The following is a 17,305-nucleotide window of genomic DNA, read 5'->3' as shown; positions in this document are numbered from 1 at the left end:
AAATTACAATTCCTACAAATAGGGCGAGATCATGTACCTAATCAGATCTACATGGTTCCCCCTGGAAACCACCGTAATCTATCTTGATCTATTTGTCGCGACCTGCTTCCATTATCACCTATCATCACTCGCTGGTATCCCACCAGCATATATCGATAGTGCAGGCGGTATATATTAACAATCTATTTTCATCCTGTTAGTTCATATATTTCTTGGATGATAATAAGTAATTAAAAATAAAAATTAAATATTTAGAAATAAAAATTAAATATTACATCAAGTTAGCTTTCCATTCCATTTACTTGCTAGACAAACTGTCACATTATTACATTAAGTACATTAAATAAAATTAAATAAAAAATGAATAATTATTTATACAATATATATTGTATAAATAATTATTCTTTTTTTTTTATTTTATTGTTAGCTCATTCGATTTTGGCCTAACAGAATATCAGTGTTTTGCTCTTTTGAGGGCAAAAGAATAAGAGTTGTGACCATTTTGTGTTGCCATGGCCCACGCACGAAAGGAAAATTATGTTACTTCTTTGTTTTCCTTTTTTTTTGTAAATGTATTCTTTTATCTTTTATCTCTTTTTTGTGTATGTATTAACAAATAACAACAGACATACCTATGCCTGTTTTTATTTTAATACAAATAAATTATCTATCTATATAAAAATATAACACCTACTTAGAAGAGACTTAAACTAAATCTAAAAAGCATTAATACCAAAGCTTTCCGTAACGTCGGAACATAGTAACGGCTTTATAAGAATCTTGTTGAATGATTAAAATTTGAATTTAAGAACATTAACTTCTTAACATTAAGCTATTAGTGGAAATCAAAACTAACAGTGGAATGTGTGATTTCCCCGTTGCCCTGTATGGCGGACTGCTCGGGCCGCGGCTCCGACTCCTCGGACGCGATAGACTCCTCCTTCTTGTGGTGGTGGTGGTGCTTCTTCTTGTTCTTTATTATGATCTTGTGCCGGAGCAGAGACGGCGGCGGCAACTCCCCTCCTGGAGTATCGAGATATCATTTCATTACAGGGGAGAAGGGATTGTTAGTAATGGAGATAAGCAATCTTATTGTTAGCAATTTAACCTAAACCTTAAACCTTATAAATTCGACCTCCACGCGATTACTCCTGAAAACCATCGTGATTGGTTTATTATTAAATTCGTCACGATGAGCCAACTGATGCTTCATCATCATCTATCATCCTTCACTGGTACACCGCTAATGTATACCGACAGCGCAGGCGGCAACCATTAAAAAGAATTAATTACAAACTAATCTTTATCCCCGACATCGTCCGCGTAGCCTGAGTACGTTATACGGAATAAAAAGCAGCCTATGTTCTTCTTCTGAAATATATACGTGAAAGAAAAACTTCATAGAGATTTGTTAAGCGCCAAGAAGTAACAAACAATATCACTTTAACATTTACTTTATTGGTAAGAAACAGAAGGTAAAAATATTTATAAATCATAGTTTAAAATTGAACCTCAGATAATATGAACGATGTTTTTTTATGCAACTTAGAATGGCAAACAAGCTGACGGCGCACCTGATGGAAAGTGCTAACCGTCGCCAATAGACATGAGCAGTACCGTGGACATAACAGAGTACACTGTTTCGGACATGATACCCACCCCATGCGTTGCCATCCCCGAGTGGAAAGACTTAGGTGTTATTCCTCTGTATGTAAATTTACTGCCATATGCCATCCTCTAAACCTAAACACAGCCATACAAACATAACTACTTCATGGTAGAAACACGAATGGGACAGCGGTGCCCAAACAAACGACTTTTGTACAAAGTCTCCCTCTGGTAAAACTCATCAAACGATAAACATATATAGAAAAATTATATAAACTACTTAAAAAATAAAAAATGTATAATGCATACTAAACTCGTTCTATAGCAAGCCTGATCTGAACGCAAATCAATTTGTAATTTCAAATCTAAATAAATTCTTAGATTACTTCCATACATATGGTTCAAACCCATCACGCGGAGTGATAAAACGGGGCTACAATCAAATAACCCGGTTACCACGGTAATATAAATAAAATATATATATTCATACAAACTTTGGAGTAACGCCTAAAATATCTAAGATCGATCAAATTAGTTCAACGGTTACAGTATTGATCTTAATTTGAATAAACAATAATAAAGTTCTAAATCCAATAAACAGATAAATTATGCCTAGAAGAAAAAACAGTTCAATTATGACTAAAATAATATAAAACCAAAACGAGTGTGAATCCTAGAGATTGCTAAACTAATTTATTAATATCAGTTCAGAATTGGTTTAAATACCACGCAAAAGAAAAGAGAAATAAAGGCAAAATTAGACGCTCCTCTTTTTAAATATTGTATTAATATACTAAATGCGAATGTTTGTAAATAATTATAAATAAAATATATAAATAAATAATAAAAATATATATAAATAAATAAACTAAACTAAATAAAATCGATATAATATAGACACGTCTAACTGTTTATCTACAATAACTTAAATTTTTTTCTCTCTTTTGCCCCGTGTCACAAAAAATCCAAGACCTATCGTTTGTATTGCAAATAGGGAGGAGGGAGGGATTTACCAGAGGGAGACTTTGTACAAAAGTCGATTGCTTGGGTACCTCTGTCCCATTGGTGTTTCAGCCGTGAAGCAGCTGTGTTTGCATGGCTGTGTTTCGGTTTGAAGGGCGTGAATTTACTGGGTACAGAGGAATAACGCCTGAGTCCTCAGGAATGGCAACGAATGGGGGATATCATGGTGAAACAGTATACTTTGTTATGTCCATGGTACTACTCATGTCTATAGGCAACGGTTACCACTTTCCATCAGGTGGACCGTCGGCTTGTTTGCCATTCTAAATTGTATAAAAAAAAATAAAAAAAAAGGGATTCAAGTCTTTGAGGCTAACCCTCGCGCAAAATACCCGAATGTATAAACGCTCAAAAAATATTATCTCGCTTTCTTCGGCGACCTGTTAAAACGTCAGCAACGTGATGTTTCACTTCAAATCAAATTCCATGGTTGTATATCCATTACGTTAATTTGTTTATGCTCTGAGGATGTTGGACAAAACATGGATAAATAATAGTCCATTTAAAAATATCGTAACTCTCGACTGTGGAACGTCCAATGCAGTCATTTGGACACAATAAATAAACATCAGTTGTTGAAGGCATCAGTCGATTATGTGTATTGAAAGCAAACTGTCTCAGGCTGTTTACACGTCATAACGCGGCAGATGCTTGGTACTAGGCCAACATAAACAACAGGTATGAGACCTTCAATACGCCGGAGCGTTCACAATCGATGCGAAAACAAATGCGATACGTATGGCGGGATGACTTAAGTCTATAATTAAGACACATTTAACTTTCCGAACGATTCAAGTTCACCAGATTTTTGACACGCACGGCACTATAAATACAGGAGAATAATCGGTCAAGTGTGTATCGACCACAATTGCGGCCGTCGAACTAGATTTTAAACGCTACTTTGTACGCGTAATTTTCAGAATGCTAAAATTTCTAAATGCCGTATCATAATAAAAAATAGTCACCAGAATTTAAGTCAAAACCTCATTCAATTTGATGCAGTAATTTTTGCGTGATGTCAGAACAAACATAAGGACAGATAAAATTTCTAAAAATCACCGTTTTGTTTTCTATTGATCTTATTAAGAACTCTCATGTTAATTTATCTTAAATATATCCTACGTACAGACATCGTCTAGTTACAATTTTATTATATTAGTAAAATATAAAATCATTCTAAAAAAAAAAGGAGAGATTATAACTCCAATAATATATATTATTATTATTATTTCAGCCGTTAATTGTCCACTGCTGAACATAAGCCTTCCCTATAAGAAGAGTTTTGCCAGTAGTTGCCACGCTTGGCAGGTATCCCGGCATGAAAATAGGCCTTCTCTTCCTTTCCCGCGAGTGTCGAAAGAGGTGACTAAGGGAGGACAAGGGGTTGGGCAGCAGCGTCCCTTTTAAAACATCACTAAAAGCCTAACTGCGATTGCCAATCCGCCTGCCAAGCGTGACAACTACTAGCAAAACCTCCCTCATGAGGGAGGGCTGTGTCCAGCAGTGGACAGTTAACGGCTGATATGACGATGATGATAATGATGAAGCAGTAAAAGTATTTTTTGCGGTGCAAAATAAACCTGTATGAAAGCAAACAATAAATACCTGGTTCAAGCTGGTGCGAGTCCAATGGCTTATCCAGTAGCATCTCTCCAAATATCTCCCGGCAATAGTTGGCGATCTTCGCCTGTTGGCGCGGGTTGCAATGGTTTTCGAAACTCAGTATCACAGGATAGTCGGAAGTCTTGAAAGCGCTTTCAGCGATCGCTTCCAGCACCTCTTTTGCGCTGATCTCAGGCACGAAAGTGTATCCGTGGACTATGACGGGCTCCTCGGTGCGGCCATTCCAGAAGTCTAGCTCTACACATCTGTAGAGTACAAATAAAAAATAAATTTAAATATTATAAGTAACCCGATATTCATAAATTAACTTAACTCGAAGACCAAGATGACGTCTATCGTCCTGGTTAAAAAATTTAAGGAAATGGTTCGGAATTAGCACCAGATCCCTTTTTAGGATCGCCTTTGATGATCGCCGACCTCCGATAAAAGACGCCATCTTAAGAGCTTCAAAAATTGTAACTAAATAACATCATCATCACGTCAGCTTTTACACAAAAAAAAACCGCATCATAATAGGTCATATCGTTTAGGATTTACTTAACAATTATAAATAATAGGATGGAATAACTACATTAGCTCGGGTGGGCTGCTGGGTGTTTTAGGTTGTGCCCCCAAATATAACTTGGTATCTCATAAGACGGAGTACCTATCCTAGCTTGAGTAACTGGCAATTAAACTATCTTCTTGGCTAATAAGCTTGTACCGTTAGAGCAAAAGCAAATGCATCTATCGATAAAAACGCTTTCGTTACCCCGCACATAGGAAAGAAAAAGACACCGAACGTTGCTGCCTTTCTCTATTCTAAACATAAAGCAGGGACAACGTGTCTATCGACAGAATTTTGAGACATTGAATAAAGAAACTGAAGATAAAGTGTCTTAACTATTTCGCGAGATTTTCTGGCATTTAATATTTACATAAAATAGAATAAAAAAATCCAGTAAACTTATATTAAAGTGAACATTATAATCATCATCATCTCAGCCATACTTTGTCCACTGCTGAACACAGGCCTCCCTCATAGACTGCTATAAGGAACTGTCCTGAGCCACCTGCATCCACTGACTCCCACAAATGACTCAATCCTCTGACATAAAGCAATGAAAAATTATCTGTATAATTTTTCATTGCTTTTAGAGGAATTATACATATTTTCCAATGCAATTAATGTACATTAATTAAATATATGGAAAAATTCCAAACCACTACTAACAATATCAAATATTTACTTCTATTTACACCTTTTAAAATCCAATTAAGGTCAATAATTAATAATGTATGAGATAACAATTTAATTCGACAAATTATTAAAATTCGATCAAGCCCTAAGCAGGTTTGTTTACAATTCACTGTTTATGTTATGACTTCTTGATGGCATTTTAATATATCGAACATATTATACCAGCGATTCCGTCCGACTGGTGGGGGGGGGGGGGGAGATTGTAAATAATGCAGACTATTAGTCCCATTGCTAGCAATATACCCTGTCAGGTCGACCTCCACGTGGCCGCCCCTGGAAACTATCGTGCTGAATTCCAGGGGTGTTTATCACGTTGTGCTAACTGACCTGCCTTTTTATCTCACCTATCATCCCTCACTGGTGCCCCGTCAGCGTATACCATTTGTGCAGGCGGAGTTTGAAATGACAGATGAGATGAAAGGGCAGGTCAGTTAGTGCATCGTGACGAGTACGTCAGGAATTCAGCACGATTGTTTTCATGGGGGACCACGTGGAGGTCGGCCTGACGGGGTGGGTATATTGCTAGCAATGGGACTTGTAGTCCGGATTACTAACAGTTTCCAGTAGGATGTTATATTAATTTCGATCAGGTTCTTCACTTCGATATTATATATTGAGTACCCGATATTTAACATATCGTCACCTTTATGGTAAACTTACGAAATTGAAAAAGATACATTTTACAGGGGAACGTTTTGAAACATTAGAATGCAAATAACTTTTAACAAAAGACTACTGTAAAAAATCATGCTAACATTTTAGTTTTAAAATCCTGTTTTTTATTGAATACGCTTAATTAATTATTATTATATTACAAGTATCAGAAATAAATGCATATTCGTTACTTTGCACCTTCATACATGAGAGTTCCTAGGTATTAAGTTATACAACAGCAAATCTACGAAAGTGGCACTTTCGTAAGTTGCCAAAGAAAATCATTTATTTTAACATCTGGCTAACTAACGAAAGTGCCAATTTCGTAAATATACCAAGGTATAAATCACGTGTTTGGAGAAAACTTCAGTTTAAATAACAACGTTAAAGCAATCATTCATGTAAAATAACTAAATTAGGATTGAAAAATTGATAAAATAATTATTGATATTTTCAAATTAAAGTGTTTATTATAGAAAATACTATAAAAATATGCTAAGTAAGTTTACTTTGGGTATATCACAAAAATATAGAGATTCGAGCTACTCGATTTCTTTAACCGTTCGAGATAGAAATTTGAAAATAAGCCACAATAAGTAGTATGACGCAAAATGTAGATTTTTAAAGAAATGTCAAATTTGAAAAAAACTTCGTAAATTTGCCGTAGAGGTGACGATATATTGGGTTAATATATAAATACAGTAAATACAATATTCAGATATTCCTAATTATCCACCCGTACTACGTAGACATAACACCATAGTCCTCAGGAATGGTAACGCATGAAGAGTAACACGAGAGTCAGGCGACGGTTAAATATCACTTCCCATCAGGTTTGTCATTCTGTTACATAAAAAAAAATATTATCATAGTTTTTTTTTATTTCAAAATGTACTAATGAAGTCGTTAGTGTTTGCGATACGATAAACGCACTCAACGATTTTGCTTTATCTAATCACTTTGATGGGATCGCGACTCATTTGTATTAATTGGAACGACTAGCCGATAACCCCATAGCCATAGTTTTAATTATATTAGGAAAAAATGTAAACAGTGAATGATTTTTAGCTCGACTACGCTTAGTAACTGGCTCATTTTTTATAGACTCAGTATTGATATCTATAATATAGTTATGAAACACGAAAGAGAAAACGTCGTTGATTTAATCATTTACCTATGTTTTCTTGCTGAAAAAAATCTTGTGAATCATCAACTTGTCTGCCATTTTCAATTGCATATAGTTAAAGATTGCGTCCAATTGTGACAAAACCAGTCATTTTAAATTAAAAACTAAACTACTGAACTGATTTTGATAAAACTTTCTTTCAGACAATTAATAATTCGTCAAATCGAGTCAGAATTGATAGAGTTATGAGACCCTTATGAGAACCTTTTAGTAAAAAATCATACTAACTGAAAACTCTTTTTAAAGTTGCTTGAAAAGATATAGACGCGAAACACCTCAAGTCTACAGACAAAATTTAAAAACTAACCACCTTATTCATAAAAAACAAAACCTATTTTAACTAATATCCTGTTTAAATTAAGAATTCAACACAAAAGAAAGAGACAAAACAGTTCAATAATTAATATTAGGTTAATAAGTGGTTTGACGTTTTTATGAATAAGAGGGTAATTCTAAGGCATTATATTTCTAAGCCTTTATATCGAAATAGCAATATATCATTCTGTTTATTTCAAGGCAGAAGTGGGAACGAAATTCGATTTGAAAGCCTCACAAAACTGAATTTGAAATTCCAAAAAAGAAGAATCATTCCCAAAAGGCTAGCCAACACACCTGCAATATCTCTGATTATACTATTGGCGGCCATGACTAACCTGATACCATAATTCATATTGTTTTTATTAAGTGTTCTTACTTAGTTTCTTGAGTGAGCAAGTATGTTAAAAAAATTCACGCGACCCGTATAATAGGTTATCGGAAAGGTTATCAATGAAATGTGAGACTTAGTCATCCGAATATAAAATTACTACTACACCATTGAAAAAAGATATAATAAAAAAAAAATAGAGCTTCGCTAAAATATTGGGAATGCTTTTATTGTTATAAATGATACTCTATAATAAGAAGAGATTAAAACAGGAGATAATAAGAGAATATTAAAATTATTTCATGTACCTTATTGTAATAACAATGTAACTTTTAATGATCCTCTCTTCCGCATGTGCAAATAATAATTGTAATGAATTGGACATTTTTGCTTATAATTTAAATTCTTTTCTTAAAATGGCAAAAGAAGTGTCTGAGTTTAATATATAATTGTTCTCATTTTCAATTGTTATTGTATATAATATTGAAGTATAAGCTAACGCTGTGCGTAGCAATTAATGGTATACAATTTTAAAACAATTAGTTATAAAATTCATTATATTCAATTTAATGTGAATTGTAATACTGTTGCTGTGCCCAAATAAATAAATAAATTGACTAGCGGTCGATAGACTAACTAGTCAAACGTATTGATTACAGAAAGGACTAAGTAAAGAAAATTAAATTATAAGAAGCATACCATAAGAATACAAGTATCAGGAAATTTAAAATGAAATACAGCCTGATAAGAGTGGCGGCGATTTTTTTTTAGTGGATAAAATGAAATAGTAACCCCGCCTATGCTATCGGTATATTCCAGTCATAGACAATAGGTGAGGATGAAGACAGGTCAGTTGGCCCATCGTGAAGAATTCGACAAGAATTAACCACAATGATCCCAGGGAAAACTACGTGGACTTCGACCTGATAGTGTATATTGCTAGCAATGGGACTGTTAGACCCCATTATTCCCATTCCTCCATTATCCCTTCCCCTCCAGTGTGGTAATTAGGTTAGATCTCTTCACTTATAGGAATAGTTCATGGCCAGCATTGTAAAATTTTATGGATTGTTCAAGGAGGAGAGGGGATTTGCTAGGTTTGATAGTTTAATAGATTCTAATGACTATAAAGACAACGTGATACCCTGTTAAACCAATCTCTTCGATGCCTCTCCTGTTGAAAACTCCAGCAAAATTTACAACGGGTATAAAATTTAAAATTTTAATACAATTTAAAAATGAGAAAATTATATTATATACGGGAATAAATAAAATAAAATTTCCTGGCACTACAGTATTTAATGGTCGTATAATCCCGGCATAGAACAGGCCACTCCTTACTTTCTTTTGGGTGTCGTAAGAGGCGACTAAGGGGACTTAATGACCAAGGATTGGACAGCAACGTCTCTCTTAAAACATGACCAAAAACTAACTGCAGTTGCCAATCCGCATGACAACTACTGCAGAACCCCCTCATGGGGACACCTATGTTTAGAAGTGGACAATTAACAGCTGATATGATGATGATGATGATAAAGTTTAATGTTCAAATCTACACATCAAGGCGATATTTAGTTTAATACACCATCTGAAAACTATCATGAATTATTCCATGTTAATTCGATACAATGGTTTCGTTCTCATCTATTTCTCTCCATCAACGTGTACCGATAGTGTTAGCGCGGTTACTATTCCATATTCATCGCTAAAAAAAATGGTTCGTTCAAGTAGGTAAATGAGAAGGTTATCTCTCGTCTAGATCTTCGAGCTCACGGGCGTTGCAGTATAATGGTGCTAGTAGGTACTACTACGATATCGATCCGTTTATTTCTAGGCACTGGCCGTTATATTCTGGTAATTCTAGGGTTATTGGTAAGTCGTATTTGTATTGGTCGTCGCGTATTGGTGGGTTGAATATTTTCTTTGCTCACTGTACCTAGTTTGTTTTTTTCTCCGACGAGAGTTAATGTAAATATATATTTTTATAGAAAACAAATCGAGAATGTTCGTAGTTGTGTTATTTTAACAAGACGGCTAGACTTTCAAATAAACAAATGGGACAAAACTGAAATAACAAATGGTACTGTAAATAGGGCCAGTTCTATTTGTCCCTATCAACGTTCCCCCACTGGGGGAGGGATGAATGGAAATTCATTTCCACTTATCACTACCAAGCGCTTTTTGTTTACAAGTACACTTCTGTTCATAAATAAGTAGGCAAAGTTAGAGGAGGAGGATAGTGGGAGCCTATCCTGGATAGGATACAATATTTATATTTCATTTTTATATATTAGTTATAAAAAGCATCCTATATTACATAGTCTATCTGTGTGCCAAATTCAATTTAAATAAATTCAGACGTTTCAACGTGATAGACTAACAAAATGCAAACAATATTACAAACTTTCTCATTTGAAATAGTAAGATTATTTCATACCTTAATGCTGGATATAAATATAATATTTACTAAAAAAAATTAAGGACCCTCGATTTTTAAGTATTTAAAACAAAAAGCTACTTCGGCGAAGTGGCCGCTGAATAATTAATTGGCTGGAGCACTTCGACGCAAACAATATCTGTTCTTCTTTTATTTTTAAAATAAATTATAATATTTCCACAAGTGACGTACAAGGTAATCAAAATGGCCTGATGTAACAATGATGTGTATTTTGTTACCACTTTAATGTGTTTCCAATTGTATAATAATTGTCTTCGATGTTTGATATTACGAGGGCATTCAATGCTTGTACACATGTTTCTTTTCCATCAGTGGTATAATATATACTATACCCTGTCTATATGGGGGAAAGGGATTGTTAGTAATGGAGTTTGACAGCCCCAATGCTAGCAATATGCCTTATTAGGTCGACCTCCACGTGGTTCCCCCTGGAAACGATCGTGAACAATTCTTGTTGAATTCGTCACGATGGGTTAACTGACCTACTTCATCTCCTCACCTATCATCCTTCACTGGTGCCCCGCCGGTGTATACCGATAGCGCGGGTGGGATCACCATTCCATTATCATCCATTAAAAAAAAAACCCTGTCTATATATGTGTATAACGGTAAATTTTATAAACTTACTGTGTTTATCACACCTATTATTTAATAGTAATATAAATTACTATGTTTGTTCAGCTTCAGGGGGCGTACTTGCCCTGAAGAAGGCATAAGAATGAAGTCGAAATAATTGTCGGAAACGACAAACATATGTTCATAAAATTTCTCGTTATAAATTATATAGACATCGTTAAAAAAATTAATATAAGTTTTAAAAATAATATACATTATCCTTACTATAAGCATATATATAAACTAGCAACCTACCCCGGCTTCGCACGGGTGTACTAATACAGAATACTAGACTAAATATTCTCTTTATAATATGAGTATGTAACGAAAACAATGTAAGAAACTGAACAACTGAAAGTCAATCTGTCAATTTTGTCACAAGTTTTTAAGGTCCCTACTGCTTCCCACTAACTCTCTCTATACTCATAAATGACAGGAAAGTCCTGGTCACTCATCAAGTTTGTGATACCATCGATGATATTCAACATACAGTATTAGAGAGTCGTATAAACTCGATGGAAAGAGAATTTATAGACCACTTACTTTTAAATATAAAAAAATCGCTGCTATTGTATGACAATTTTTTAATCTAAATTTTTATTTATTCCTTTCACATTTCCGTACGATTTTTTAAACATTTTCTTTTATACAAACCTTGTCTTAACAATTACAAACACAACGAAAAAAAAAAAGAATTAGTCGAATAGAGATATATTACATTTGGTAATTGATATATTTCAATACTAATATTATGGGGGGAAAGGGATAGTTAGCAATGAAGTTCGACATTGCTAGCAATATGGGCATATTCTTATCAGGTCGACCTCCACGTGGTTCTCCCTGGAAACCATCGTGAACATTTCTTGTTGAATTCGTCACGATGGGCTAACTGACCTGCTTCATCCTCATCTATCATCCCTCACTGGTGCCCCGCCGGTGTATACCAATAGCGCGAGTGGGGTTACCATTCCATTATCAACCATTAAAAAAAATACTAATATATATTATAAAAAAGAAAAATTTGTTTGTTCGTTTATTTGTTTGTAATGGATAAAATCAAAAACTACTCATCCTATTTTAAAAATTCTCGCATAGAAAGCTATATTAGTAACGAGTAATATAGGCTTTTATATTATTTCCGAAAATTATATCTACCCATTCGAAGAAGCTGGGCCGGATCGATAGTTATTTTTATAGATCTGAAAATCGGTTTTTCGTTATCTCTTAACGACTTAACGGTTCAACTATTCGTCAAGAAATTTGGCATTTTGGCATATAATTTTTACCCCATTCAATCGATATCACGGTCGGCCTAATATAATATAAATAAAAGTTAAAAACGCGTTTCTCGATTCCCACGTGAAGCCAACTTTTATTTTTGCATTCAGCTTCTCTAGACGAGATTTAACTAATTTTAAACTACATAAATTATAAATTTAAACCTTACTGACCTACTTTATTTATAGTCTAGCAACTAATATATCAATACAGGGGTCAAACGGTTCAACAGATGTAAGTTGGAAATTATAGTGCAGATAGTTAGTTACTTACATATCAGGCAACTTTAATTTCTATTATTTTAATACATATTTATATAATAAGTAAGTAGGCTTTATAGTTTTTTTTTTATTGGATGAAAATGGAGTGGTAACCCCGTCTGCGATAATGGGATACGCTGGCGGGGCACCAGTGAAGGGTGATCGATGAGGATGAAAACAGGCCAGTTAGCCCATCATGATGAATTCATCAGGAATTAACCATGATAGTTTTCAGGGGGAACCGCGAGGAGGTCGACCTGGTTGGATATATTGCTAGCAATGGGATTCTTAGTCTCTATTACTAACAATCCCTTTCCCCCCTAGGCTTTATAGTAGGTGAGTGGGTAATATCTATATATATACAATGCCCAGACAAACCCAATATCATCGTATCGGTATCCAGCATTACCCTTGCCTACTTTGTAGTGTATTTGTAATTGATCTGATTTTTAGTTAACGCCCAAATTTAATCGTCAGGTCAATAACAGTTGCTTGTGGTAAATTTAATTGAATTGATAAAATAAACTAATTTTTTCAACGGACTTCTTTTATTACCACTACTACTACTTGTCGCCCTCTGGCGTTATAAGTTTTTGGGTTTATTAAGAAACACACCCTCCAAACTAGGCCTCCAAGTGACTTGTATTGATTTTTTTATTATATTACAATAAATTGGCATGAAATAAAAAATGTGAGTTCTAATTGCGCCAACTTCGAAATCACACAATAAACATTTGAAAATGATTAGCATATTATAAATTTATTTCTATACACTTATTTATTTATTTCATCAACTGGATGAGCTTTACAGTCTCCCTATATGCTCAACCCAGGAAAGCATCAGTACAATAACACATAATTGTATATAAACACATAATAATATATGTATTATTGTATAGAGATATGTATGTATTTTGATTTTAATTGTATGAGTTACTTATATATGTCAACATATTTATTATTTTTTATTAATTTCTATTAACTGGATGCCCGCTTTTAAGTCTCCCCAATACAGGATCTGGAAGAGAACTCTTACAGGAAAGCATCGCCTGTTGTACACCTTTATTATATATATATATATATATATATATATATATATATATATATATATATGTTATATTTTTTTGTGTACAATAAAGAATAAATAAATAATTAAAAGGAACAATATTGGTAAAATTTAACTCAAATAGAAATAACATTAGATATTAAATCACTGACCACAAACACTCTGTGGTCATCAGACGATTTATGTATATGTATAATTAATTAGTATGCAACAAATAATTTATGTCACAGAATAGAATAGAATAAATATTTATTGTGAGTTGTACATTATAATTTTTCGTAAGATGTTATTAAAATCTTAAAGGAAAACACAGCCTACCCATACATCGGGCATACAATACAATTAATTATACATATGTTTTTTACCACCACTGCCCATAAATCGCTTTCCGTTTTTACCTAATGATTAGCTGCTAAAGAATGCCATCCGGCATTAAGCTCGTCACTTCTACAAAGTTTACTGAGTACAAAAAAAATAAATAAATACACTTACCTACAGCCAGCCAATAGGCTCTGTCTGTATATCTCCACGCTAGATTTGCCGGTGATCTGATGTCCCGTTAGATACGTGTTGTGAGAGCTGTTGATGAAGTAATGTGCTAGCGGCTGATCCATGTCGTCGCAGAGGTCCAACTTCCTTAACGGAACTATTGGATTGTCCTCCGACATTAGGAATCTGCAATATAACCATAACAGTTGAAAAACATAAAGTATTTTTTTTTATGCAACTTCAAATAACAAAAAAGCTGGCGGCGCATCTAATGAAAAGTGGGAATTTGGTCGTGTATGGATATGAATACACTATTATGCCCATGGTATCCCTCATGCTTTACTATTCCCAAATACTATGTTATGTATCCGTATCCTATAATTTCACTGCCATATGCCCACCTTTCAAACCGAGACACAGCTATATAAACAACTGCTTCAGGACAGCAGATGATTAGTCATACAGACGAAATTTGCACAATCTTCCTGTGGTAAAAAGTGAAACTCAGCGATGCAAGCACAGTAGATCCACGGCAGAAACACGAGTGGGACAGACGTGCCCATGATACTCTTTAAAAGTCGTCTTTTGCAGAGGGGAAACGTATCATTAGTAATGGGTCTTACAGCCCCATTGCTAACAATGTACCCTATCAGGTCGACCTCCACGCGGTTCCCCCTGGAAACCATCGTGATTAATTCTCGTGGAATTTTTCACAATGGACTAACTGACCTGCTTTTATCCTCACCTATCAACATTCACTGGTACCCTGTCAGTGTATACCGATAGCGCAAGTGGGGTTACCATTCCATTATCACCCATTTAAAAAAGAAACGAACTTTGCATTTCTTTTACCACGACATTGCAAAGTCTCCCTTTGGCAAATTATGAGAATGATTAGCGCGCCACGTGTGGAGCTTTATGTCGATTGTATTACAGACTTACGTAATGATTTATTTTGAGGATTATTTCCACAACCACAAGAGCGAAGTGATTTCTAAATTAATATGAATTTTCTATTGAACTTCTATCATTGGAAACACAGGATACCTTCTATGCTATTTCACTTAGGCAAAGCCACGGGCATTTATAAACGTACCTTAAAAATCCGTCAAAGGTAAGCTGCGACCTCTGCTGGTGATACTTGTTGTGCTCGTATGCTTTAATGAGGTCCTTCGCCCGTTGCAGGTCCGCGTACGGGTGCAGGATCTCGTTGAGGCGAGGGTCGCGTTGCACCTCGTTCAGAAAGTCCACCAGTTGCGTGGCCGATAGGTGGGGTTTGCCGTCCGTTCTATATTAGAAACAATAAAAAAAAACTTTGATCGAAAAGATTGTGATCCAGAAAAAAAGACCGACTTTAATTGTGGCAAAAAAAAATAATTTTAATTAAACTATTGAACCGATTTTGATGAAATTTCTATAGGACCAATATAAGTATATCCTTTCAGATAAAAAAAAATCTAAATCTGTTATGTCCATGGTACTGCTCATGTCTATAGGCGACGGTTACCACTTTCCATCAGGTGGACCGTCAGTTTGTTTGCTATTCCAAGTGGCATAAAAAAAGGCTGAAAACTGACAGGGTTATGAGGTAACAAACATAAAAACAACCAAACAGAGTACCTCCTTCTTTTTGAAATCAGTTTAAAATCGTAATTAAACGATGTCTATAAATGGAATCTTAATTAATAAGAGCAGTAAAAGTCAAAATAATATTTTTTATTAGAAATTTTATCTATCTATATATCTATTTCGGCATCACGCAAAAACTATTACACCAATTTGGATGCAGTTTTCACAGGTGTGTACCTGAAGATACAACTTATAAATCTGGTGTATGTATTACCATAATATGCCCTCAAGAACTGGTCTATCTCACTGCTTTTCCTACTTCTGAAATCCACGCGTAAAAAGTAGCGGATAAAAACATCTCTTAAAATCATCTACAGTACTTACAGACTATTAAATATCTTCTGTACTTCTGTGCGCTGCGTGAGGCTCTTGTAAAAGGCGAAAAAGTCCTCAAACTGGAATTTGGAATGGCTTATGGTGTCATTCTTGCCGGTGGGCAGGCCCGACTCGCTCAGAGCCTTCTCCACCCGTTTCTTGTCTTCTTTGTTTTGAGCAAATAACCTGACGATGCTGCGGCAAAAACACATATTTATAGACTTTGTACAAAAGTCGAATGCTTGGGTACCTCTGTCTCATTCGTGTTTCAACCGTGAAGCACTTGTGTTTGCATGGTTGTGTTTCGGTTTGAAGGGTGGGATATGGCGTGAATTTACTTGGTACAGAGGAATAACACCTAAGTCCTCAGGAATAGCAACGCATGGGGGGTATCATGGGCGAAACAGTATACTCTATTATGTCAATGGTACTGCTCATGTCTATAGGCGACGGTTACCACTTTCTATCAGGTGGGCCGTCAGCTTGTTTGCCATTCTAAGTTGTATAAAAAAAAAGTAACAGATACAGATCATTTTACAGATTATTCATCATTCATAATTTACAAAATTCAAAAGTGCAGTTAAATTATCAATAATAATCACATCCTAGTCGTAATATAAGCTTAATTTAAATATAATAAGATCTAATAACCGATAATGAGGGGAAAAGGATTGTTAGTAATGGGGTCTAATAACCCCGTTGCTAGCATCATATATCAGGTCGACCTCCACGCGGATCCCTTTGGAAACTATCGTTCATTCATTCCTGTCGAATTCGCCATTACAGGCTAACTGGCCTACGTTCATCCTCACCTATCATTTCTCACTGATGCTCCGTGTCAGCGTACAACGATAGCGCAAGCGGGGTCGACATTTTATTTTCACCCATTAAAAAAGAACACCCCTCCCCCCCCCCCATATACTTGTAATATATTACAGCTATTTATACAGTAATATTTTATGTATGTATTAATTGTATGTATACATTTATTTATTTAAAATATTATGTATATGTTTATATTATATGAATTTATCAAGTATTTTAGCTTTATTTTTCCTCTATTCAAAAATACACCGCCTACGTATTTCTCGGTTTGCCCAATGGTTGATTGGTAGAGCACGCCGTCCGGTGTTAAATCCGCCAAATGTATATAGAATTTTACTGTGCATTAAAGTTTAAATAAATAAATAAATATTTCATTTCGAAAAAGTACTC

The 17,305-nt window shown here is 34.8% G+C and overlaps 1 protein-coding gene across 1 annotated transcript in view; it reads right to left on the bottom strand.

The window, feature by feature from the left end:
• LOC113517944 (1-phosphatidylinositol 4,5-bisphosphate phosphodiesterase classes I and II) overlaps positions 1-17,305 on the bottom strand; it is a 59,831-nt gene that overhangs the window by 10,862 nt on the left and 31,664 nt on the right. The window contains exons 5-9 of the mRNA XM_052898709.1: positions 16,100-16,285; positions 15,243-15,434; positions 14,150-14,332; positions 4,237-4,499; positions 857-1,023 (exon numbers count right to left, since the gene is read on the bottom strand). Coding sequence (XP_052754669.1) covers positions 857-1,023; positions 4,237-4,499; positions 14,150-14,332; positions 15,243-15,434; positions 16,100-16,285 — 991 coding nt within the window. The remainder of the gene's footprint in view (positions 1-856; positions 1,024-4,236; positions 4,500-14,149; positions 14,333-15,242; positions 15,435-16,099; positions 16,286-17,305) is intronic.

This window comes from Galleria mellonella, unplaced genomic scaffold (genome assembly GCF_026898425.1).
Source record: "Galleria mellonella isolate WM207_F2 unplaced genomic scaffold, CSIRO_AGI_GalMel_v1 utg537, whole genome shotgun sequence".
NCBI lineage: Eukaryota > Metazoa > Arthropoda > Insecta > Lepidoptera > Pyralidae > Galleria > Galleria mellonella.
Note: the sequence above shows the minus strand (reverse complement) of the source record. Positions and strands in the feature narration are given on the sequence as shown.